The following is a 25,935-nucleotide window of genomic DNA, read 5'->3' as shown; positions in this document are numbered from 1 at the left end:
GGGAAAAGTCAGTGGGAAGAGGAAGCTGATGGTTTAAAATGTGTCTGATGCTCCTGTGTGCAACGAGGGGGTGGTGTGGGAGCTCCCAGTGTGTTTGGAAAGCAGTCCTGACCCCAGGCTCAGTGGAGACATTTGAGTCCCTATCTCAGGGGTGGGCAACCTGTCCCCTGTTCGTTAGGGCTTGGCTTTAAATCATCCTTTAAAGGATACTTTTGTTGTGTCGCTTGGCTATCCCAAAACCTTTGACTGGCATCCTCTGCACTGCAAGAGTGAGGAATGAGACTTTTTGGTTATTGTTGTGGAGCCTCATGCGGACCAGAGGGGTTCTTTTCACACCCGTTGCTTCTCAGATGGGGGAGAGCTAGTCCCTGAAAGCAGTGAGAATCCCTGAGGAGCGATTCCTCTTGCTGGTGGTTTTTGTTCTCTCTGGCCTAACTCTGGACACATTTTGTAGGTGACTCCAGAGCTTGGGTGGCACTGGGGTCTCACACAGCTGGTAGGTGTGCTCCAGCTCATGGGATGCTCGCTGAGCAGAAGCTGAAGGGCAGAGTTACTCAGTGTGGTTTTTCCTTCTCCTTTTTTCCTTTCCACTGAGGTTTTGTGTGTGGCTTTGTCCAGAAAGCAACCTGAGCTCATCAGTGCTGTGGCATGTGGAACACGGTGGGGTCCTGTCCCACTGTGCTGGTCCCAGTGAGCCGTGTTCCCCTCTTGTCACTCCATGCCCCTGAGTGTTGTTGGAGGGAAGCTGTTGAATGACCGTGGCACCTCCTGTCTTTCAGCTGCTCAAAGGGATGGCTCTGTCCCGCCGAAGAGCTCCAGGCAAAACCCCAGAGGAGGAAGAAGAAAGCGGAGACTGCGATGATGAAGATGAATGTGACAGAGGTTCTGGGGGTGGAGAGCTGCGAGTGAGGAACCAGCTGCGGTTCTTAGCAGGTGATGGGATGGTGGCTCCACAGCGGCTGCCCCTCTGGGGGTGGTAGGTCTTGTGGGGGGTGTGAGGAGCTGCCCTCAGGTCTGCTCAGACCTGGTTGCTGCAGGCACCAGGGATGCTCAGTGTTGTGTCAGCTGGCCTTGGCTCCAGCAGGGACAGCAGCTGGAGGAGGAATGCTGCTGCTTTTCCAGGCTGGGTTTGCAAGGGTGTGCTGGGGGCAACCCACAGGAGGGGGTTCAAGACAGGTTGCAAAGCTGCTGTAGGTCCCAGAGATACTCTCTTCTCTCGTCCTCGCCACTGCCTGCGCTCTTGAGCTTAGAGATGAGATTTGCTGCTTTCTAGAAGACATCAGAAAGTTGTTATGGGTTGACTGACTGCAGCAACTGGTGGTTATTTCTGATCTAGGGTTTTGGAGACCTATGGTAATTTTTTACCAATGACTCAGACCCATTTTTCAGAAGTGATTTAGGTACTCAGGAGCCTAAAACTGCATTGTTTACCAGTACAAGTCATGACTTTGCACTGAAAATGGCCATGAGGCACTCCTAGTGCTTTGAGGCTACAATTATTGATAAGGTAGTCCCTGGTCACCCATTGGGAGGAGAAAATGAAGGGCCAACTGTGACTTGGGCAGTTGCAGATACCCTTGGTGTGTGCCTTCTCCCCAACCCACTGACCACTATCATCCTTCTCCTGGCTGCCTGGAGCTCAGTGTCATCTGTTGTGCCTGCATGAGCAAGGTCAGGCTGTTAGAGGCTGTGTCCATTGTGGATGAGTGGTGTAAGCTGGATGGGTGGGTCTGCAGGCTGGAGGTTTGGCCCAATTAATGCTGGTTCCAGTGTTATGCGTTGCTCTTTGAGAGACCAGACAACTGAACCTGGATAAAATCAGCTTTACAGCTTTGAAGTTTAAGAGGCAAATTTGAGCTCTTAAACGAAGCACAGATGTTTATAAATTCCCTTCCATTGGTCTGGGATAATTAAAATATCCTTAATGAAGTGAGAGCTGAAATATTAAATGCCAGTTTCATATCAAATATTATTGACACATTATGTAAAATATATAAAATACATATATTAAAATATTGGGTATGGGAAAGGAAAAGGCTTTTTAAGTCTTCCAGTCTAGGTCTGAAAGACAGGATTCAGAGAAGGATAAAAGGTACTTTATTTCATCCAGGAACTAAATATCAAAGTGTCTTTAAGGAAATGCAGGTGATCCTCATCGCCCTCGCTGAGAGCAGAGATAACGTGTTTCATTTTCCCTGATCTTCGTGTCACACCTTCATGCTATTTTTAATGTGTTTCTAATTTCCTCTTGCAGCCTCCCCCATAACATCATCAGTGATCTCTGCAGCCAGGTACACAACCCGTGCTGCCTTTCCCCGTCTCCCCAGGCTGGTTTAATCACTGTATTGATCTTCCCGACACGCTGCCTGTCTGGCAGTTCAGACCCCTCTTGTCACTGCGGTACGTGAACGTGTAGTAGGAACAGAGGACTTGTCCTCCCCCTGCTACTCTGCTGCAGGGTGTTTGCTGCTGCTACAGGATGGGTAAATATTAACTTTAACGCAGCGGTGGCTTTGGGGCACTGTGTTCCCTGGCAGGTTGGGCCTTTCAGGTTGCTGAGAGCTTTTGAGCACTGCCTGGCCCTCGAGGACACGAGCTGTGCCGTCACGGGGGCCAGGGAGGCTTCCTGGGGCTTCCAGGCTGTACAGCCCTGTCTGTGTGATTTGCTTCAGAGCAGAGAGGCAGAGCTGATCTGACAGTGACAGAATCCTATTTGGTTGGTATTGGATATAAACTGTGACTCCGTTCGGGTTGGATGTTGGAAACGAGCCCAGGAAAAGTTGCTGATGGTGTGGAAATACTCACTTCCAACGTTTTTGAGAATGATATTTCGTTTTACTTTGAAAGGGTATTTTTCAATTAATTTCTTCCCCCCAGCACATCGTATCGCATGTACCCAGCACGGAATGAAAGGCAGCAGAACCCATTCCACATTTCCCCCCACCAGTTTCCACAAATCCTAAATTTTAGGCCAGCGTGCCGGTTTGAAAGGGCGCCAGGCTTGGGAATCTGGAAATACTTTGCGAAATGAACTCTTGGGTTTAGCGTGGCTTTATCTCTCCCCTTCCCAAGGTGGTTACCCTCTAATAGAGACGGAAAGGAGCGGGGTTGAGTTACTGGCTGGTTTTATCCCATGCTGGATGCTCTGCAGGAACGCGGCTGGATGGCTGGAGGGGGAGATATGTGTCGTAGCAGTGGGATCAAACCTAAAACCCCCTTGGAGGGACTTCGGGTGCCTCCGCTGACCCTCAGAGGTCTGCAGTCAGGGAACACAGCTCAGGGGCTCTGCTTTCCTTTTCTTAGAGGCTTTGTTCAGCTTAGGAGGAAATTTCCTTTACCCCATTGTGGCAGAGGAGGGTTTCCCAGGACTTGCAAATGGATTTGGCAATGCCTCCAGGAGGAGGAGGGCTGGGTGCCTGGGACTGGCGCTGGGCTTGGCCATAAGCTGAGTGAAAACATTGGCAGAGTTTGCCACTTCCAAGGTCTTTGCATCTCTTGGATGCAGGCAGAGTTTCTCCTGCTTACTGGTGTGGGTGCTGCTGGTCCTGCCAGCTAACTGCAAACAGCTGCTCGGTGCTGGCATCACCAAGGTGTCCCCTCAAAAGGTCTTGAAAAGGTGGAGATGAAAAAAAAAGAGTAAAGCAAAAAAAAAGGTCTCTGATAGAGGCTAGTCTTGATTTATCGCCTGTTGTATAAAATGTAACCTTTGTTTCCTATTTATAATGAGCCTGTAATAACTGGACAGTCAACTTAAACTTTAATGATTTAAACATACTTGTAAACTGTCAAGTCAAAAGTTTGTGAGTGACTATAAACATATGTTGGTGAGCGCTATATGCTAATAAATTCATTATTATGTTGCCCCAGTGGGAAACAGGGAGATGGCAGGCTTTTCTTTATGCTAGGTCTTTTATTGTTTGTCACATCTGCAACACATTAAGGATTTTGAAGGCAGATAATGTTTACAATAAGGGGGAGGACTGAAAACCTCCCAGCTCAGAGAAAAGCGCATCCTGTTTGTCAATGGAGTAACCATAGAGCTGGCACCCAGCTCTAAAAATAGAGCTGTGTACATACACACACATGTATTTATGCCACACCAATGGCAAATCATGCCTAGGAATAAATGACAGTATTTTCCATCAAATTACGAGTCAGTGCGAATGTCTTCCAGGCTGTGTGACCCAGACACGTGCTCACACCCCGCTGGGATCAGCCACCCAACTTTGGGCACCCAGAGCAAACGAATCCTGGGGTGGCTGGGGCTTCGCTGCTGCTGCACAGCCACCCACTAGCAAGCTCACCTCCGGCACTCTCACTCCAGATGCCACTTATAACCCATGAGCTCATCACAAGGAAGCCTGGAAGTAAAACACGGGTGCTGGGGAGGCTCCTGTGATGGGTGGGCAGCTTTAGCAGGCACTGGGAGAGAGGAGGTGCAGGTTTTTTGGGGGGGTTTGCAAAGGTACTGTGTCCCAGCTCACTTGTGTGGGGATGCTGTGCCCCTGGGCATCTCACAAGTGTTGCCAGGATGAAAAAAAGTCCCTTTTAGTGGCTGGAGCATCACACAGGGAATGTTCTGAGTGATTCAGCAACCGGGGTGTGGGGTGGGGGGATGAGGGGAAATTTTACCCTTCCAAAATATCTGTGTTAGGCAGTAACAAAAGTTGTCTTGGGAACAGATGGATTTGGCAGAATTAAGCAGAAATAGTTTGTCCTGGGAAGGGAAGTTGGCCTCATCCCATGAGATACGTAAGGATAAGATGTGTGCAGGAAAGATGTATAAAGACGGGTCTGTGTGTAAAACAGCTCCCCTGCCTGGTTGTTCCTGCTGCATAACCTGCAATTAATTTTGCCTTTCTACTCTCCCTTGGTTATTTCTAAGGGGGAGTTTGTAGTTCGAGCCCCTGGGGAAGCCCTGGGTTTTCCTGCACCCTGCCCATTTGCTGCTCCACTGGCTGCTGTGTGCTGCCAGACCAGCCAGGTGAGCTCGATTCTGCGTGTGCCGTACCCAGGTGCTGGATAAAAGTCAAGATCAGCAGCGTGTACCCCTTGATTTACTCAGGTCTGTGACTCTTCAATAGCTTCTGGCTTGCTTTGCCACTCGCTTATCTCTCAGCAGGGCTGTTTCCAGAGCTCTTGTCCAATCGTGGGCTTGAAAGTCACCTCTGAGCTGGCTGAGTGTGGTCTCATTCCCATGTGGAAAGCGGTGCTGTTGCTTTCGAAGGGGAGTACAGGCACGTTGCAGGGTGGGTGATGCCTCTGGCAGCTGCCCTTCCAGAGAGAAGGGGCAGCTGTGTTTGTGGGGCCGTGTCCCACACAGGCATGGAGCAGGATGCTGCTGTTTTCTGCTTCACACTGTGCTTTTGGAAGCTGCTCTGAACCCCTCTGAGTTGCAACTTTCAGTCTATTCTCCTCTTAGACATCCCCAGCCATCCCAGGAAACCATTCCATGTTTTAGAGGTCTCAGTGCTACATCATTCTTACTCTCAGCCTTTGATAACCTTCCTCTTGTCACCCCGTCATCTCCCAGGTTTATTTCTGGAGGTCAATCCGGGCTCCTTCCAACCCCTGCTGTGGCAGGGAGCAGGAGATGCTCCTGCTACAGTGATATCTCGGTTGTGATTTGATGGGGTGCAACAGGCTGTTTGTTTTGGGGAGTGAATGGGCACCGTGGGGTTTCCTTTTTCTCTCTTTTTTCTTTTTTCTTTTTTACTTTTTTCTTTTTCTTTCTTTTTTTTTTTCTTTTTCTTCTTTATTTCTTTTTTTTTTTTCTTTTTTTCTTTTCTTTTTTTCTCCCAAATAGGGAGCTGGTGAATTCTTGAGTGAAGCAAGGGTAGCAGAAACACAGTTTTTTTCAAGACATTCATCCTGTCCCAAGGCAAAAAAATGACAAAAAGAAAGTCAGCTAGATGATCCTGGTGGAAGGGCTGGAACCATACCAGCTAAAACAGTGCCGTAGCTTGATTGTTGTTTTTCTATTTCAAGTGTTTGTTTGTTGAAATTTCCCCTTTCAATGAAGATTTGGTTGGAAATCAAGAATTCTTTGTCACTGTTCAAATACATGCTAGAAGACGGAGGGGAGTCACATGCAGCAGTTGGCTGGAGCTCTAATTGAGTGCCAAGTTCATTAATTCACTTTTGACGTCAGCAAAAAATGATTATTCTTTTTTTTATTGACAGCCTGGAAGAATTATTGGCAGCTTTCAGCAACGGTTTTGTTTGTAGCATCCATCAGCTGGCTGCTTGCGCTGCTGTGACTCTTCCAGGCCTCACAGTGTAGATGCTTTGAAGGGTTCTTGTAGCTTTTCTGTGAATTTTTCCAAAGAAACAGTAAGTCCACAACTGAAGAGCTAGAAATAAATCTATCAGGATAAGTTTGCACTTTGAGAAAATCTAGACATATTAAAAAACTTACATTGAATTAGCAAGTAAATCTACCAGATATATTAATTTCATGCTCCTATTTTCTGGTTTCAATTTTTCTTCAATTTTGACTTTATTTTAAACTTTTTCAGTGTTTTGCTTACAGGCTGCAGATCTCAGTTTGTGTCTGGTGTCGTTAGGAGCTGACTGCCACTGCCTCGGTCCATTCTGACCCAAAGCAACATTTGTTTTTTAAAGCAGGATCAGTGGAGGGCCTGTAAATCTCTGATATCCTCATATCTATAAATTAAATACTCCAAATCTGAGCAGACATTGGCCTAAATCCTTCCTTGGGAAGCTGGGATCAGAGCAGATGAGGCTGGTTCCTGTGCTCAGCAGGTGAGGATGAGGATGCGGTTGAAGGGTTGGAGACACAGTGAAGTTTGGGTGACTTTCTGCTTTTGCACTGTAGAGATGCACAACAGTCTCTGTGAATTTATGATGGCTTTTCAGCCCCAGACACTTACAATGCCAGGCTGCTGGCAGGAGGTTTACCCTCTACTTGAGTTGCAAGTTTGAGTAACACCTTGTATTAGTGCCAGAGCATCTAAGGAGATACTTTTCAGCAGTGCAATTTGAGAGTTAATGTTTCTCTACATTGTTCCTGAGTGCAGCGTTTTACATGACTGAACGCATCAAAACAATTTCAAGCATGCAAAGGTTTGCCCAGTGCAGCAATGATAGTGCTACTTATCGTTAAGGGATGATGACTCTGGTTTTCTGTGGCTGGAAACTTGTGAGTTCTTCTGAAGCTGGAAAACACAGTTCCCAACTGGGATGCAAGCTTCCTTTCCTTTCTGAGCTGTTTTTCATTGTGGAGAGACTGGATTTCTTTTTAAGGGACGACAATAAAGGAATGTTTCAGGCAGAAGCAGACCAGGTGCTACTTGCTAATGGAGCAACAAGATAACCTTACGCTGATAGTCAGGGCATCCTATCTGCACAGCTTGTTGTACAAAGGGAGGTTTGTCTCTGAGCCTGATAACAATATAACGTGTTGATTGACTTTTCACATAGAGGAGGGTGCACCTTTTGTGAGTGGCTTGGCTTTTCCTAATGCCTTACTGCAGGTAAGCTGATAAGAGCGATTACGGGGGCACAGCCCTGGTTGGTGTTGCAGGAGAGGGCTCTGTCCCTGGAGTGTGTCCCAGCTATGCTGCCCCATGCATGTGCCCAGCCCTCAGCTTGGTGTGCTGGCACTTGGATGCAAACCATCCTGGATACATCCTGTGGGCATGGGGCTGGACTGTTCCTCTCTTGCCCTGTGGCTGCTGTGGCTCCTGGTCTTAGAAAATGGGGGATGTGCCCTGCATGAGGAAGGGCCACCTTCTTTCCTAGCAGTGTTTCCACTCCTCTGTGGTCCAGGACAGGCTGGTTCAGCTGAGATTCCTTCCTTGTGGACCGCTGGACCAGTGTACCTCCCTGTGCTGTCGTTAGGCCTGATGCAGGATGAAGACAGATGGGATCTGTGTGACCATATTAACTCACGGTCCTTGGGACTGTGCTGCAATTGTATCTGCTTATACTTGAGGTGTCTGACAGCCTGGGCACTGCTGAAAGGGCAAGCACGGGACAGCACTCTGGCTGAGCTACTGCTCGGTGGTACTCAGAGACCACAGCCACCAGCTGTGAATGCAAGACTGGGGTCAGCAGGACTGGCATCCTTTGGTGCACATGGCTGCATTGCTGGGGATTTGGCTACAGGCAACGGGAAGGATTGAACAGGAGGAACCTCATGCAGAGGGGACACCCAGAGGTTACATGGAGTCAAAGTCACAAGAGGACAAATTCATGGAACTGAGGTCCACCAAGGGCTATTAAACCATGCTGGACTCATCATGGGCCTGATCCTGGAGCACGGTGGTTGATGGCCTTCAGCAGAAGACCTGGCCAGAAAGCAGCCTGTCTTTTCAATCCTTGCCAAAAAGATATCAGAAAGAGGGAAAGGGAGGGTCCTCCAGAGAAATCTCTCAGGAGTCATTGCTTTAATCCACATTTCTTTCCCTCTTCTCCCTACCCCTTGCTTTGCAAGCAAAAATAGTGTGCGTTTGGGTCTGGGCTGCAAATCACTCATCAGTCAGTGTATTGCCAGGACACGATCGGTTACTGAGTCAACACTGCTCTGTGTGCCCCAGAAACGGGATTGGTCATCCCTCAGGATGAAGCTCCTCCGACTCCTGGGCTCTGCTGTGCCCTGTGTGTGACATCTGCCGGGGCCAACCCCATCAGTAACATGAACTGAACCAGGTGTGTCCATCTGAGCAGCACTGGCTCCTCCGATTGCCAGGCGGGCCTCCCACAGCCCCCCCACCCCTCGCGTGGCTGAGATGGACGAGATGTGGAGAGGAGGTGCCCTCTGGAGAGAAGTGACCTTCTCTGCTTGAGATTAAGCTTTTAATTATGCCATCCCAAAAAAATGAAATCCAAACAAATTGATTGGATGTTGGTGAAGCAGTAAGTCAACTTGCCTTTTTTTTTTTTTTTAAATCTCTTTTCCTCTTTTTTGTTCTTTAAACAACAGAAAATTTGGCTGCATTTTGCCTCTGTTCTGCTTTGGAGCAGTAGCACATTCCCTGTTTTCTGTGGGAATGGAAATCTGGCGTTTTGACCAGCTTCTGTTGTTTCAGAAAATGTCTTCAATGGAATTTGGGGCTCTCATCAACTTGGTGCTGTCTGTTGCTGCTTTTCCTTCCCTCTTTGCTTCCCGTGGGACCTGGGACGATGCTCGGCCCTTCTCTCCCATGAGAGGCCATGTCTGCACCCAGTGCAGATCTTGAACTCAAACCCAGCCCAAGGATGTCTCCAGCCAGCAGTGCCTTTCCTTTCCCACGCCTGCCTTCCTCCCAGGACCCTTTCTGTGTATCCCATCTCCAAGCAGCCAGGAGCTGGTGCCCATAGCGCTGCCTCGGGGCTGACTCTTTGCTGGATGCCCTGCCCCAAGCACAGGATGCTGCTGCATCCCTTGGCTGACTGCTCCCTTGGTGTCCCCACACGTGCCATGAGGTGTGGGACGTTTGTATCGTGGTGGCAGGTACTGCTGGCTGCTGCGGGACCTCGATGGCTGCGCTGGGTTCAGCAGCTGGACAGACTGTCAGAGCATCTGTCACTATATCAGTCCAGCAAGAGTCCCAGCAGGATTTCTAAATGTAAATCACTACTGCAATGTGATACACATCCTTTTTCTGCCTTTTTTTTTTTTTAACCCTCCTTCCTCTTTTAATTCAGTATCTCCAGTCTCTGTAAAATTGTTGGACTCAGAGCTATTTTGGACTTGCTTGTGTCCCATGGATACTGGAGATGCTTCCTGCATGGGGAGGCAGACATCTGCTGCAGCCTGGTTTTGGATGTTTTTGTGTTAAGCAGGCTGCAGTTGGCAGGTGGGAGCTGGTGGTTATTATCAGAGTCTGAGTAATATCCTCTGCCTCCCTGATAACTGCTCTGCAGCTCCAGTATGCTCACCCCTCCTGGTCTGGTTCTGTGTAGATCATTCTAGTAAAGAGTAAACAGAAGAGTTGCGTGTTCCCCAAAGTCATCGCAGAACACAGCCTGCAATATCCCTCCTCCTCCCCTTGTCCACATAAATCAGCTGCTAAGGCAAGCGCAGACAATGTGAAAGAACACATTCACACCCAAAACACTCTCCTCTCCCCTTCCCTCTAAGGGCAAACCTTCCCAGTTGTGCTCTGGTGTCTGTTGGCAAGGAGCATCTGGTGAGCTGTTACCTTTGATTTCCCTTCCTGGCACTTGTAGCTTTATTTCTCTGCCCTTGCAAAGGCTAAAGAGGGCCCCAGAGATGATCAGGGGCTGGAGCCCCTCCTGCATGAGGACAAGCTGAGAGAGTTGGGTTTGTTCAGCCTGGAGAAGAGAAGGTTCCAGGGGAGACTTTACAGCAGCCTTCCCATCCCTAAAGAGGCTACAGGAAAGCTGGAGAGGGACGGGTTACAAGGGCAGAGAGTGACAGGACGAAGGGGAATGGTTTTAAACTGGAGGAGGGGAGTTTTAGATTAGCTGTAAGGATGAAATTCCTCACTGTGAGGATGCTGAGGCCCTGGCACAGGGTGCCCGGAGAAGCTGTGGCTGCTCCTGGATCCCTGTCAGGGTTAAGGCTGGGCTGGATGGGACTTTGTGCAGCCTGGGCTATTGGAGGGTGACCCTGCCCATGGTAGGGGGTGGGACTGGATGGGCTTTAAGGTCCCTTCCAGCTCAAACGAGTCTGTGACTCTAAAAGGTGTGCCCAGCACTATACAGCCAACACACGGCTGCTGCATGGTCTGTCTGTGGGTGCTTTGGCCAATGGACTGGGCTTTCCAAATGTGGGACCAGTAGCAGATATCAGGTGGGGGAGGTCACAGTGGTACCCTGGTGCTTTTGCTGGAGGTGTTCATGTGGACAGAAAGGCCATGCTGGGGAGCTGCTGAGGCTGGGTGCAGGGAGCGAAGGCTTCGCACGCACCACGCTCTTCTGGGCTCTGGTGGACACTGCTGCCTGGCTGTGGCTTTAGCAGCAATGAGAAAACTTTGCCCTTGTAGCATCGTGGGGTCTCGCAGCTCTTGTGGGGATGGAGGTTCTGAATCTGGCCCTTGCAGGGATCTCCTTGCCCCTTTTTAATGCTACCTTCCCACGTCCCCTTTATTTAGCCCAGAAGAATCAGGGGATGCTCTCCTGCCACTCCAGAGAACACAGCTGATTTCTCCTGGGCCCCAAACTACTGCCCAAGATGTGCTGACCCGTATATTTCCAGTGAGTGAATGCCAGCTGGTAGGTCACATTTGATCTTGGAGGTTCAGCTTATGTCTTTGCATCGTTTCCTGCTCTGAATGCTCTTAATGGCAGCGCTGAGCAGCTGAAGGCAGCAGAGGTGGTACAGCACTGCGGGCAGAGGTAGGTCTGGTATTGCCTGGAGTCCCCAGCTAGCGATGTTCCCCCCCAAGTAGTTCCTCTGAGCTGGTCCTGGGGTGGCTGTAGAGTGGGGCACCAGCTTAAGTATCTTGCTGCTACTTAAGTGTCTGCTGGGCCAGACGCTCAATGCTATTAGCAGATGCTAAATAGGCCTTTCTTATTTAGTGGCCTTAATTTATTAAATCAGGCAGCAACACTCTCAGAGCAGCAGTGCTGGAAGAGGGAGCGGAGCGAGCTGTAGGTTTCCAGTTTCTGCTGGATCAGGCCCCTGGAGATCCGTGTGATCTGGTGCACTGGAGGCAGCGCTCTTGCAGTGACTCATAAACAGATGTGCCCAATTTACATTGCAGCTTAATACCTTTGTTTTAAAACAAAATGTTTTTTCAAGCTGAATGTGTTAAAGCAGATGTTTCCAGTAAAACAAATACTTGTGTGATTTACAAAAAACTTCCCCCTGCCAAAACTCATTAGAAAATGGGGAGAAAAAAAAGAAAAAGAAATGGTTCTGTGTACCAACAGAAAGATAAACCAAAATCCCAAAATAAGGCCAGAACAAGGTATTTCTACACCCTGAATGAGGGGAACTGCTGGGTGTGGTTTGGGAAGCAAAAGGTTTGAGGTCAGTTTTGGTTGCTAACAGCAGTAAGACTGAACCTGAGCAGTTGCATACGTTAAGGAGCAGAAACATCTCTGTAAAAATACTTAACCAGCCCCTGTTGTGTAGGATAGGGGGTAACCAGGACCGCTGTGGGATTGCCTGGAGGTTCCCAAATCACTTCATCCCGTTGAAACCTACACTAGGAGACTGGACGGCTGGGACTGGGCTGAGCCTAAAGCAAAGCAAACAGATGCAGCCCCTACAGCAAGCTGTGTCCCGGGGCATCCCTCCTTGGGCATCTTCCCTTCTGGGAGGTGCTTCTCTACCTCGGCCTGCAGCTCGGGCTTTCCTGGGCCGCAGAGTCTCTTCGGACACGCTTTCCGCCCGGCTCCGTTGCCAGGCCGCGGTCACGCAGTGCCTGCAGGCCCAGCACTCCTGTTACACACAACCTGACACCCTGTGTGTCCTTAATGGGTTTCCCAGGCTGCAGCTGCAGCACAGCCAGCCCTTTTTCTTAGTGGCCAGGACTGGCCATCCCCCTTTGCCTTCCATCTCTCCCCTGCACAGGTACCGTATCTTTTTAACCCACTTGTCACCTGTTTCATCCAGGCGTTTGTTGCTGAAGAAACAGTGCCAGTGGGTCAGCAGGCTGCTTGTCTAAATCCTTCATTGCTTGGCTCTGTGCCCTGAGCAAATGGTTTGACCAACTTCTGAGAAGACACGGGGTTACCCGGACAGGTGAGCACAGCGTTGTAACTTCAGCCCCTGCCTCTCCCTGCAGCTCTGCTGGAGCACCATGGGAGGTCTCCAAAGTGCCTGAGGCTTCATGAGTCCCGTGATAATGTGTGGGTCTGACCCCACTAGGGATGTCAGTGCTGCAAATGCTGCAGCAAGGCTGATTTCTGCAGCCTCATGAAGAACCCATGCCTTCCCACGGCTCCACTGGCAGAGCTGCTGGGGATTTCTCTCCTAGCTGGATGGACTGGGAGGATGGGCAGAAAAAGGCAGCTTGGTGGTCTTCTGCAGCCTGTCCCACCCAGGGAGAGGTGAGACAGCAGCCCGCCAGCCAGTGGCACATGAGGAAGCAGTAAGGATGGTTTGAGATGCCTCTGTTGCTTCTTGGTGGACAGACACAGGATGTGTCATCAGGGTTGCAAGGTCATCATTATGAATCTGCTGCTGTCAGAGGTCTGATGGGGATGTCCTTAGAAAGAGGGGCTGAGCAGGTGCACTGCAAGGTGGCTGTAGGACAGGGCTGCTCCTCACCCTCTCTGGTGTCCATCTACTTTCCATGCCTTGCCATAAAGAGTGTTTTCAGAGAAAAACCTTCGTAGGGGGACTTGCTGGGACGTGTCTGGAGGAATTAAAAGCATCCCAGGAGGAGGCTGCTGCTGCAGAGCAACTTGGGGCGCTCAGAGGTGCTTTTCCCAGCTCACCCATCGATGCTTGTGAAGCCTCATTGCAGCCTTGGCTCAGTTTTAACCAGTAGTGAACAGGGGCTTGTGCTCGGCTCTCAGAGACCACGAGGCTTCAGGGTTTAATCTCTGCAAAGCAGAGGGCATAATTAGTGCCTGCGGTGTGCTTTGAGATCCTGTGGTGAAAGGCAGCACATGCAGTCACTGTGCTTTGTCTTTGCAGAGCAAGACTGCACGGTTGGGTCTGTAAAAATCATCCCTGGCCGGGACTGTGTGCCCTACATGGCCATCCCAGGATGGTGTTTTGGGGGATTTTTGGTCTCTGCCAGTGGACCTTGGGGAGGGCCATGGGCAGATGTACCCAACACATCTATTCCCTCTGTGCTATGATGCTCCCTGACTGGTCCAAGTTGTCTCAGTGACAAGGAGCCAAGTAGAGACAAAAACTTCTCCCCTTTCTACCTAACTGGGGACATCTTTATCTGCTTTCCTGGTGTTTCTACACAGGAAACTTGTTCCTGAAATTTCAGGAAATTTGTTCCTGAAATACCTTTGTTGGTCTTAGATGAAACCATCCTTCAATGACTGAGCAAACCAGGTTAAAAAAAAAAGTGTCTTTTTGTATCCAAAGGACAGCCAGGCAGATTTCCTTCCCAGGATCTATAAAGGTTTGGGGTTTTTTTTTCTCACTGTCAGCATTTGTTTTGAGGGTGTTAAACATAAAGGAGAGGAGAACAGATTGCAGGTATGTTGAATTCCAGCACAATCAACTGTCAGGGTTTAAAGAAGATGCTTTTAACCAAGTCTTTAAAATTCTCTCCTCATTTGTCAATTGTCAGGTGTAAAACTGCACAATTTCCCCCTGTCACACTCAGTCCTGACCCGCTCAGGCTTTGGGTGATCTGCAGACGTTTTACACCACTTGCCACCAGGCATTAACAGAAATAAATTAACACCTTAAAAGCCTAAATGTTCTATTTCAGAGGAGTCAGGCAGGATATTTGGAAGGGAAAGAAATGTAAATAGAATGAAATTCTTAAGCCAGATTATTGATATGACAGGACTAAAGAACTTGGGATTCTGTGAAAAGTGGCTCTTTTCATCCCTCTAATAAGTCCATTACTTGCACTCGGGAATATTTTAAGGTCCTTTTCATGCTGAATCTGGAGTTGAGCATGCTTTGCATTTCAAGCTTTGTCTATGAATCAGTAGAAGCCAAAGTTATTTCTGCTTTAAAATAACAGGAGCAGGGAACAGCTAATCTCTTTTCATTCTGAGTCCTTACATTATTTTACTGGACAGAGTTTGTGTTGGCTACAAAACAGGGCATTCACAAAATCTATGAGAAGGAATTTAGTCTAAGAATGAAGCCTAGATTGCAGTATGCATAAAGACTCCTTCTCCTAAGGCCATTAAGAAATTCCAAATCTGAGCTATTTTGAACAGTGACATTAAATTAGCCTTGCTAATTCCAGTAATTCAAGCCGATAGCTGAGTTTACAAATCTACCAGATGAGGCCTTCCCATAATTACAATCTCAATGTGCTTTTCAGCTAAGGTGAGTTGGCACAAAAAAAAAAAAAAAAAGAGAGAGATAAATAAATAAAAGGGGGGAAAATGCTCTTTCTGTTCTGGCCTTTGAGATGAATATCTCTAAAGAACAGTTAACTGGCTGTATTGCACCAATAAGACGTCCCCTGTCTTGGGCTGGTAAGTTCATTTTGCCTCTGATGTGGAAGTGAAATGCAGAAAAGAGAACTGGGGTTTCTCCCCCTGCTTTGTTTTTTTTCTGTTGTCTCTCTTCAAAGGAGCATTGCTGTTGCTGGTAGATCAGTTTTTGGTTGTTTGTTTACAGGCAATAATTCCTACTGGGAAAAGAAACAGTCTGACTGTGTTGCCCCCTTTTGTGGGGGGGGGGGAGGAACCCTCAACCTTTGTTGGATCAATTCAGGTTAGAGCAGGTGGAGCAACAAAAGAGAGCAGAAAAAACCCTTACTCCTCTAGAGAGTTGGTTTCCAGCTCCTAACACAGCTAGACATTCCCAGAGCGATGGGAAGGTTTTCAGGAGATGTTTTCAAAGCCAAACCATGAACCTAATAAAAACTGAGCCCGTTATTTAAGAGGGTGTTAATTTTATTAGAGCTGAGCTGATATAAGGGCGAATGTCAGTATTCACATCATGGCTTAACTGGGGCTGCAACCTTCATGAAATGTCGTTTTGATCAAGCTGTAAGTGTTTTGATCCTGATTCTATGAGCATCATTCAAAGTGACCTAACTGCAGCTCCACACAGGCATCTGCAGCTGCAGAAGTCCTTGAGCAATAACAGGTCAGGAACTTGACCACGTCCTCTGCCAGGAATGCTAATACTGCAATCTCCTTCTGTTGTTGTTCCAAATAAGACCAAAAGCACAGAAATCTCATTAAATAAAAATTCCCAATAGAAAATAATTTTTGCAGCCATTGACTGTGGATATTTGAGTCACAATATTAAACCAAGTGCTGGTTTAAGTTGATCAGAATAATAATGGCGTGGCCACTAAATGTTTTCTTGTCATCAGCACGTGAATGTTTGGCCTTTCCCCATTGTTGTCACCATTGGCACAGCCAAGTGAAACAGCATGGTTTGTAGGAGACCACCCTGATTTAAGAGGTTGTTTTTCTGCTGGGCACCTGCAGGGTGGGTACAGCTCCTGCAGCTCACAAAACCACAGCAGCATGTTGCACAGTCCTGTGGAGCCTGTTTGGAAGAGGGGTGGACCAAGAAGTGTGCCAGAGACTGGCAGGCATCTCCTCCTCTCCCTCATCCGGGGAGGTTTCCTACCACCAATGCATGTCCCTCAGGAACATGCAGCAGGTAATGGCCCAGAACAGTGTTTTGGGGTAAAATCAGGCAGAAACAGCAGTGCTGTTTTCAGGAGCTGGAGGGAGCTGCTGTTGCTTCCCAAGGCCAAGGGTGATGGCTGGGGAGAAGTGCGGTGGGGTGATGTGGGGCACGAGTGCATCTCTTTTCCTTTCTCTGGGAGGGGGGGAGGGGGGGAGGCTGTAATGCAATTCTTGATTTCCAGGAAACTTTTATCTCTAATCTCCATAATCCGTTTAAGAGAGGATTTTGTATTTTTCAAGGGATTTACAAACTAGATTACGTAGCCTTTTTATTTTGATTTTCCACCGTGATTGTGACATTCCTGAGACTGAGCTACGAGTGCTGCAGATAGCACAGAGGAGGAGGAATACATGGACTTGGACCTTGGAGCCTTCTTGTGTCGTCACCTCCTTGTTTCACTGCTCTCTGGGTGAGTGGATGTGTCCTCAGAGCAATTTGGATGCTCCCACATGAGCTGTGCATCCCCAACACAGATTCCCTCCACGGCTGCACGTACAAGCTGACTCGGGGGGGTGCTGGGCAGGAGCAATCCCCTTCCTCTCCTGCTCCATCCTCCTGGAGCCGGGACAGCCAAGGTGGTCTCCTTGAGCTCCACCATGGTCCAGCTTGGTGAGGTCCTCAAGTGTGATGGGGGAGCCCCTTGGCCCTCAGGGAAGAGCAGGTGTGATGCAGCTGATCTGGCACAGTCCAAGCGCTGCAGCCACAGTGCCCTAGCACTCAGTTGGGATGACACTGAGCTTCCCATAGGAGCTGCCACCACCTCCTAGCTCTACCTTCCAGCATCATGTGTTCTACCCGTGCATGAGGACCAGGTTTGCTCAGTCTGGGAGGGGGACATGGATCAGCCCCAGTTTTGTGTCAGATCTCACATGGACCTGATAAGCAGCTGGGCTTAATTTGGGCTTTTCTCTGCAGCAAGGCAGTGCAAAGCCAGGTCCTGGTTGCAGACTCCAGTGGCGGTTCCTGGGGCTCCTTCCAGCACAGCGAGCATGACCTGAAGCTGTTAAAAAGTTCCAGCCTACAAACCCAACCCTTATTTTGCTATATAAAGTGGGAAAGTCGGGTGTGCTGATGTTTCCCAGGGCCTCCTGCATTACCCCATTTTTATAGGCTGAAGTCACTTTAATGTTCTAAGGCAGAGCCAGGGTTTCATTTCTTTATTTCTTTATTTTAGCAGCTTAACACAATTAAACCAGCCGGCTGGTGCTGTGGCCTCTCAGCTCCCTTCCCTTGGCAGGACTCTCACCTCAACCCATGCTCTGTAAACGTGTCTCTGGCATGGGCAGGAGGAGCTTGCTCTCCATCCATGCTGGTGATCCCAGGGAAGTGTAAGAGCACAAAACCTTGGGCAGTTTCTCCAGGAGCAGAGGCAGGCTGAGCAGACGTGTGTGTGTCACCGTGCCTGATGCTATCTGTTGGCTCTACCTGTGGGCTGAGTGGGTAAGTCTGTTTCTGACCCAAATTCTTGGGTTATGATCCAAAATCTCACTCCAGATATTTTCCTTGGCATCATGAGTTGTAGCCTGGTGGAGTCTTTGCCAGTTCCATCCTCAGGCTGGGAACGCTGCTCAGGTGGTTTTTAACGTGTGTGCTCAAGGAGCAGAACCCCAGCCACCTCTGATTTTGGTTTTCCTTACGAGTGTACAGCAATGATGGATGTCCAGGGATTTTTGACTGAGCATAGACATTACATGAAGTCCTGGTCCCTTGTAGTTGAAGAGGCACATTCCTAGTTACCTACTTGGAGCATGAATGCCATGAACCCGGGTCTTTGTGCCCTGGGCCCCATTCAAGTCTGGCTTCTGCGTGCCATGAGTCACAAAGGAAGATGTCAGATGATCCTGGGTGCCGTAACACCACCATGGGTTTTCTGATCAAGCATTGAGAAACATCCTTCTGCCTTGAGGGCTGCTTTTAGAAGTTGGCATCTGGAAGGGAGGGACCATTGCTGCTCCACTTTAGGACTGTGCCTTGATGGGTCTTGCTAGTACATGAATGTCACTAAATGTTCCACGCTGGGAGAGTTGAAGGCCAGCAGGTAGCAGGCAAGAGATGCCCATCCTGATCATATCTAAAGAGCTTTTAGGGGAGAAAAGATGGAGGAGAAAACTTCAGTTTGATACGATGTTGGTTTTGGTCATTAGAGGCAACAATTACCATCTCATTTTGCTCTGCTATCACTGGGCATGTTACCTCTCAAAATCAAGACTGTCCTGAGATGTCTGAGGTGACAACAGAGTGATCAGAAGGGCTTGCTTTGTGCTTTTAGGCCTTGAAAGTCTCCAGAGAGGGTGACTCCATGTCTGGGTGGGTTGAGGTACGTGGGGGATCTTCAGGGATGTTGCTTGACCCAATTGTATATTGCTGCCTCATAAATCACTTCCCTTCACACTCTTCTGTTTCCAGCTTTTCCTTTTGTGACTCCTGCTTTTGTAGATACTTTTGGCTGCCCATGTTCAGCTCCCTATTTTTCAGTTCTCTCCTAAGTGGCTTTAGACAGCAGCTCTTATTGGGCACAGTACAGCTGGATATCAGACCAGGGCATGCTGCTTCGTCATCAAAGTACAGGGACTCCATTGCTTCCAATTAATAATGCTAATGAGATTTGTTAATTTTTAATAGATTACATGAGTGTGTTTGGCTAAACACATTTTTGTGGCTCCACTCTGCAAGAACAGTTCAGAAACTCTTTCACTTGCTGCCAAAGGGAAAAAGATTAATGCAATTGCAGACGCCAGATTCTCTTCGGGGTAAATCTAGAGCACACCAAGGAGCAGAGAGTAGGTTAATGAGTATGTTTTCAAAGTAAACATAGGTTCAGGTCATAAATGATAACCCTTCCTTGCCACCAGCCTCTGGCCAGGGAGGGGTGGAGGAGTGGTGGCTTGAATTGGGGTCATGGTGCAGCCTGTCTGCTTGTACCGTGTGATGTGTTGGGGTTTTGGGGGTGTTTTGCCCCTTTGCCCCATTGAAAGCTGGAGGATGTCTGTGGACAAGACTTTTGCGGTAGCTCTGGAGGTGGGAGACCTGGCGTGTGCATTCTGGCTGCCTCACAGAGCTCAGGGACAGTTGCCCCCCCCCCTCCCCGTGCCCCAAGGAGCACCTGGCTGCATCCCTGGCATGGGGCTGAGCTGGAGGTTCCTCACCCTCTCTGTGCTGGATTGTGTGGTCCCCCTGAATCAAGATCACTTCAGTCCTGGGGGAATTCCCTGAACAGGTGATGGTTTTGTGGTGAGGCCTGTGGTCTTCAGGTTGCACACGCTGCAGGCCGTGGGCTGTCGGTGGTGCATGTCAGGCTAAAGGGGGAATAGTCCTGGTTTGCAAATCAACAATCCAAACCCCATTCATTTGGGTTTCTGCCCAGGAAATCCATTTTGCCACTCACTGCTGAGCCGTGCCAGGCTCCCTCGGCCACGATGCCAACGGCAACAGGATGGTGTTGAGCTGGGTTTTTTTCTTTCTTTCTTTTTTTTTTCACCCCAAATTCATCTTGCCAGGAGCCACACCTCCTAAATTGCTGCGGAGGAGGTGGAGAAGCAGAGACACAAGACCATGCACATGCTGCGCATCCATCTCGGTGATCTCACGGCCGTGCCAACACAAGCATCGCGGACAGCCCTGGCTCGGCGCTTAATTACGCGCCGGCAGTGCCACACCTCTGCCTGCATTGTTGCAGCTCCTTGCGCAAGGAGACAACTGGCAAACCAGTTGGTGCTCCAGGATTTTAGTGGTAACAAGCCAGAGGGCAAAACCCTCCCTGGTGAGATGAAACCGTGCTTGGCTAGGTGTTTGGAAGAGTTTTAAGGTGTTTTGGAGAAGCAAAGGACTGGGGAAACTGGCAGTATCCATGCAGTTGTGGCTGTGTGTGCCGTGTAACTCCATGGATGGGTTCAGGTGTTGCCTTTGTGGAGGCAGAGGTGTGTTTGTAGCATGAGCTGTGGGCAGAGCTTTTGGTGTTCCAACAAGAAGAGTTTGGGATGGAGTTGGACTGTTCTAGATTTCAGGTGCAAACACCTGTGAGAGTGAAGCGGTTGGTGCTGTAGAGATGGAGAGAGTTGGGAACCAGGATCAGGCAGTCTGGTCTGTGGAATCACAGGCTCTTTCGCTTCACCTTATAATGAGTCAACAGCTTGGGCTTGACTCCAACATCTCTCCCTTTAAGAAATCCAGTCTTCCTTTGGAGACAGCCAGAGTCTACGGCATCTGTTGGCAACTCGTTCCCCACAGTGACAAGGCTTGCTGCTTGAAAAAATGAAACAGAGCAGTGCACCCCAGAGACTGCAGTTCTTGTTGGCAATGTCAGTATGTGCTTTCCTAGGCAAACCCTGAAGGACATGCGCAGGCAGATGTTCTCAACTGACCACGAGAGCTGCCGGTGCTTGCCAAGCTGCCCTGCTTGTCTCTGACATTTCTACCCGATCTGTTTTGTGCTTATTGGAAACACATGGTCACGATCCATTCCCTGGTCCCTTCCTACCACAGGGTTTCCATCATTTGCAAACAAGGGCCATCACCATGTCCCTGCAAGTGCTTTGGCACGCTCAGCAGCCTCCTTTGGTGAACACGCTACGTTGGGCACTATGGTTTTGCCCACGGGGTGTGGGGGGAATCTCCCTCCCAGCCATCGCCGCTGCGCAGTGCACTGGCAGAGATATCAAGTGACACTGTGAAGCGGTTTTCATGCACGGCCATCCATTATGACTCTGTTACTATATTAGGTCCATTGCTGGAGCCATCTGCCAGGGCAGGCTTGGCAGGCGGGCAGCCCAGATGCCTGCCTGCAAGATGACATTCCCTGGCTCCGGGCTCTGGGCAGCAGCCGAGCCAGCCTGGGGGAGCTGGGCACCGTCCTCTTAGAGGTCATTTGCCAGAGTGGCGTTTGCTGTCACCTCTTTGCTTAAGACTGCGTTGCCCTTCTAGGGGTGAGAAGAGGTGTTTCCGTAGGCAGGGGTGCATCTGGCCCTGCCATAACGCTGCCTGTGTGCTGGTACTCATCTTCCTGGCTTCTCCTGCACCAACTGCCATGCGACTTACTATACCAACTCAAAACCAATCTCCTCCTGCTCCAGCCATCCTTTGTAGCCACCTCCAAAGCTGATGGGTGGCGGCAGGAAGAGCTTTTTAATGATTCCCACTGGATAGGCTTGCACAGGGTCCATTCTAGCCCCGATCCACAGGAAAACGCCGTGGTTTCCCTTTGCGAGCGCGGGAAGTGCGCGTTGCGGAGCTGGCAGCAGGTTTTGTCATCCACACTGTGAGGCTGTAGAGGCTTTTGCTGTCCTGGGAGCAAAGCGCAGCAGCTTTGTGTTACAGAGGCTTTTGTTACAAAAGATGCTTCCGGAGGGACCGGCTTGCGTTCGGCTGGAGACCTTTCACCAGCTGCGTTAAGGGCTCCGGGAAGCGGCGCGGCACGCTCGGCTTGCGTGCAGGGGGAAGGGGGGGGAAAAAAGCAGAGCTAATGATTGACTATTATTTTAAGGGGATTATCTAATCCGCAGCCCAGAGGACAAGAGGGGCCAAAATGAGTGAAGATTGAATACGTAATTAGTGCAGATTGTTGGTAATACCCTCTGGACTCTGACTGATTATAAACAGAAACAGATTTTTCTAGTGGGGTGTGTGTCCCTGCTCAATAAATAAATAAATAAGTAAAGCTTTAGCCGTCCAGAGAGCCACTTTGTAGCTGAAACTACGGCAAATTCAGTGGGTGATCCCAGTGAGACCTTCCTGCAGAGGATGGCTGGGGAGCGTGGAGGCAAGAGGAGCAGCTTCTTGGGCTATTTTGCAGTGCAAAGAGCTTTGGGTGGAAATAAATGCAATGGCATAAGTGGGAGTTTCATGTCTGTTACCCCACCAGCCACCTTGCAGCTCCATCCCCAGTGCCCGGGCTCCTTCTCTGCCGGTGGTGGTGGGAGCTTGAGGTGCAGGATGCAGCCGTGACCTGGACTAACCGGGCATCCTAGTGAAGGCTGGAAACCATAATGAAGCCCACTCAGGAAGTACCTGGTTAGGAATGTTTGCTAATTTGGATTCCTGGGTTTGAACTATGATTCTTCTATATTTTAATGTTGTTATTGCCTGGGCCTGGTTATCAGCTGCCCTGGATCTATTACAGGCTATTACTTTTTATTTTCCTTTCCTCCTATGTACCAAAGGTCAGTGGGAGTCAAGTGAAAGGGATTTGCAAGAGTTACAGATGCATTATTAATACAGAATAAGGGACGTACATCTAAACTGATCCAGTCTAAAGATTCAGTTGGGCACAGAAAAGTTCAAAGAAGGAAACAATGGAGGGAACAGGGAAAACAAATGACACACCCAAGCCCTAAACTTCTGAAGCAGTTAAACAGGGCTAGGAAAACAGCTCTCAAATCTCTGACAAAAGGGTTTCTCTTCACTTCTCTGTAATGTGGTTAAAGAGGATAAATGAGAAAATTCCTATTTGTATGAAATTCCATGATTTCAAAAATTGCCCTTACTCAGATCCAGGTGAAATCTCAGACTTTGAAAAATTTCCCCTGCAAAAGAGTATGTCTGAAATGATAATTTGGGTCTGCTTTTGGCTGAACACATCCACCCCAGTTCAGCTGCTGCTTCGCAAACCACACAGGAAATTACAGCATGATGAATGAGACTTTAAATGGGAACGTCACAACGCTTTGTGCTCTTAAGCACCTTGCTGGAGATCTCTTTGGCTTCCAATTTATTTTCTAAACTGAAGGCAAGAGTTGTTACTTGGTTCCTGTGAACCTTTTTTGGTTTGCTAGGATGCTCAGTAAGGGATTACTCTTCCCCAAAAGCTCTGCCTGTCAGCTGCAGGTCACTGGCCTGGAAGCACTTGAGTATCTGATGGTACTGTGACCCCATGAGGCATCTTTTAAGCTTTACAAGTCCTTGGAGTGTGTGGGAACACCTTCCAAAACACACTGGGGCAGGCCATCCTGCTCTAATGGGACGCTGTGCTACCTGAGGAGTCGTGTGTGAAAACAACCAACTGAGAAATAATTTGCTGTGATCGAAATCCTTTCACTTATTCTGCAGAAATGGGGTTGGGAAAATAAGATGGTGCAGCCAGGCTGCTCCAAAACCTCCCCAAAGTCTGAGCATCCCGTGTGCCAGAGGGACTTGTTCTCTCCGTGGTTGGGAAGCAGCCCAGCATGGGCAGAGGTGGCCTCTCGGCACATCCCTTTCACGGTGGCACCTTTTCCTGCTCTGCTGTGTGTGCAGCTCCAGAAGGCAGCAGCATGTCTGTATGGCTGAGAGAAAAGAAAGCAGGGAAGCTGTGAAGAAAAGGAGTCCCAGTATCTGTGGGAATCTCCTGGAGAAGTTAGTGTTTACCAGGCAGGTTTTGCTTGTACCTGGCCCTTTGTGTGGGTAGGTATCTGCTCCCTTTCAGCCATTTCTGACCCTCTTTGATGGCCTGGCCTGACTCACTCGTCACACTAACATCGTTATGCTTTTGTTTTGCAGTGTTTGGGTATTTTTGATTAAGAAATACTGCCTGTTTGCCTTGGCAGTGGTGCTCCTTGGATTGATGCAGCGTTTTTTTAGCTGGAGTGTTTATTCAGATTCTTGGATTCTTCCTCAGGGGCGGGGTGGGATGATCCAAACCCATCAGTATGCTGGTGATCCACAAGGACTTGCGAAAAGCTTGCGCCAGGGTCTCTTCTGATGGAAACCACCAGCTTCCTCCACTTCCAAAGGCCAGTCTCTGGGGATCAGACAGATGGGCTTAACTGCTTCCCATCTAGGTGAAAGCCTGGGCCCCAGAAGGAGATGGCAGCACAGGAAGGGGAGCAAGGAACCCACTGCCTTGAGTGCACCCTCTTAGTCCAGATGCTCAACAGGTACAAATGCCCCAGGTCAATCTGGCTAATGGCATCTTAAACCACATTTTGCTTCTTGTTCTTGGCCTTGAGAATTGCTGGTTTCTTGCCTTTCCACATCGTCTGTTTGGGCTTTTTCATGTCTCTCTGTCCCAGGAACAAGAGGGCAACTGTGACTTACTGCTCAGTGGGTCCCTTGCAGCCAGTGACAAGCTTGTTAATCTCACGCTTCTCTGCCAGGACTATCACAACTTTTATCCTGGGCATTTTCTTGGGTTGGAGCTCCCACATGCTTCATCTCAAAGTCCCCCTGTTGCAACAGCAGCATGCCCCGAGGTGCATGATCCATTTGCATCGCTCGTGCTCCAGCACTTTGATGAGGTGGACAGGGGATGGGATGGATGTTTTGAAAGTGCTGTAAGGAACATATTTTGCACATGCTTACATAAGACCGCAGAAATGCAGAGCTCCTCAGGTCCTCCAACCAGATGATGTTTGGTGAGCAAGGCTTTGTGCTGCCTCTGGGTTCGGGGGACTCTTTGTGTCTGCCTGGATTTCCTCACCGCACACATCCTTGCGGTGTCTGGGGAGCAGACATGAGTTGCATTGCTAAACACCCATCCAAAACTCAGCTGATTTTCTTTGGGAGAGGCTCTCCAGTAAGCCAGACCCCCTTATCCCTTTTGTTTTCCTACCAGGGCACCTTATAGCTGTGATTTTGTTTTGGTCTGTACAAGCATAAGGTTTGGTGTGGGGTACTGGGAGGCTCTCTGGGGCTGGGTGCAGGATTGACAACATGTTTGCTAAGCTCCTCTGGCCCCTCCACCCCTGCCATGATGCCTTTGACCGTACTCGGACCCTCCCCAGGTGCTGGGACCCCAGTACTGGTGGGGGCTGGATGCTGGCACGCACGGTCTGTTGCAAACCATCTCTCTCCTTCTGCTTTCAGAGCTGGCGTACGACCTGGACATGGACGACACCTCTGCAAACAAGCAGCTTCTGAACCAGCAAAGCAAAGACAGTGCCACGTTCCCCAGCAGCGACCCCAGGAGCGCAGCCCCCTGCCCCAGCCCTGCCATCGCCCTGGTCCTGCTGCTGCTGCTGGGCCACTGGCCGTGAGCGGTGCTGGTGGTATCGCTCAGCATCTCTCCATGCCTTTTTTTGATAAGGAAGACATTCAGAACCTCTCCTGAAACGTATGCACATTCCCAAAGACAGGGCAAATGACTCGAGCCAGTCTTAAAAATGAATATGGCAGCTTCATGCAAAAAAACCCACCCAAACCCCACTAAAAAGCATTTGCTGACGGTAAACTAGTAAATATGTAACAGTGCTTTTAGAGATCATCCTCTTTAATATAAGGAGGCTGATCTCAAACCATGTTCCTTGCAGTTTTTGAAGAGGGAGGTCTCTGTTGCCGTGAAGTTGAGGACCATGTTTCACCTGGAGTTGTTCAAACATGCATGGGGTACAGAACACCTACGGTTTATGAAATGCTCTCAGCAAACAGCCGCCCCCTGCTCCTAGTTGACTTCATACAGATTTTTTTCTGTAGTTCAAGAAGTTTTTGTACTTGCTCCAAATTCAAGGCTCACCCTTAGGAATCTGGCCAGGCATATCGTAAGGAGGGCACGTGAAGCCAGGGGAAAGTCAGATGTATGGCAGGAGGAAAGATGCTGCAGAAGAGGAGTTGTCCTGAGCTGGCTGGGATCGTTGTAGAGACGTGCTCCCCTGGGCACACTTGCGTTGTGGCAAGTTGCAGGTGATTTTGCTGCTCGCCTCCCAGCAAGGTCCTGCAAAGCCCTTCAGTGCAGGCAGCCGGGCCCCTCTGGCATCCCCGTGGCCCTTTGCAATGCCCTAGTTTTATTCTTCAGGAGTGAAGCA

General features: G+C 49.3%; 1 protein-coding gene across 1 annotated transcript in view; it reads left to right on the top strand.

Moving 5' to 3' along the window:
- GPC3 (glypican 3) overlaps positions 1–25,566 on the top strand; it is a gene marked incomplete at its 5' end in the record, with an annotated part of 139,845 nt that extends 114,279 nt beyond the window's left edge. The window contains 2 exons of the mRNA XM_084268964.1: positions 780–933; positions 25,001–25,566. Of these exons, the coding sequence (XP_084125090.1) occupies positions 780–933; positions 25,001–25,170 (324 nt within the window). The 3' untranslated portion in view covers positions 25,171–25,566. The remainder of the gene's footprint in view (positions 1–779; positions 934–25,000) is intronic.
- Positions 25,567–25,935: the final 369 nt, after the last annotated feature.

The sequence above is a fragment of the Gallinula chloropus genome (assembly GCF_964237585.1).
Source record: "Gallinula chloropus genome assembly, chromosome: 11".
In the NCBI taxonomy this organism is placed as follows: Eukaryota; Metazoa; Chordata; class Aves; order Gruiformes; family Rallidae; genus Gallinula; species Gallinula chloropus.
This window is presented reverse-complemented; position numbering and strand designations above follow the sequence as displayed.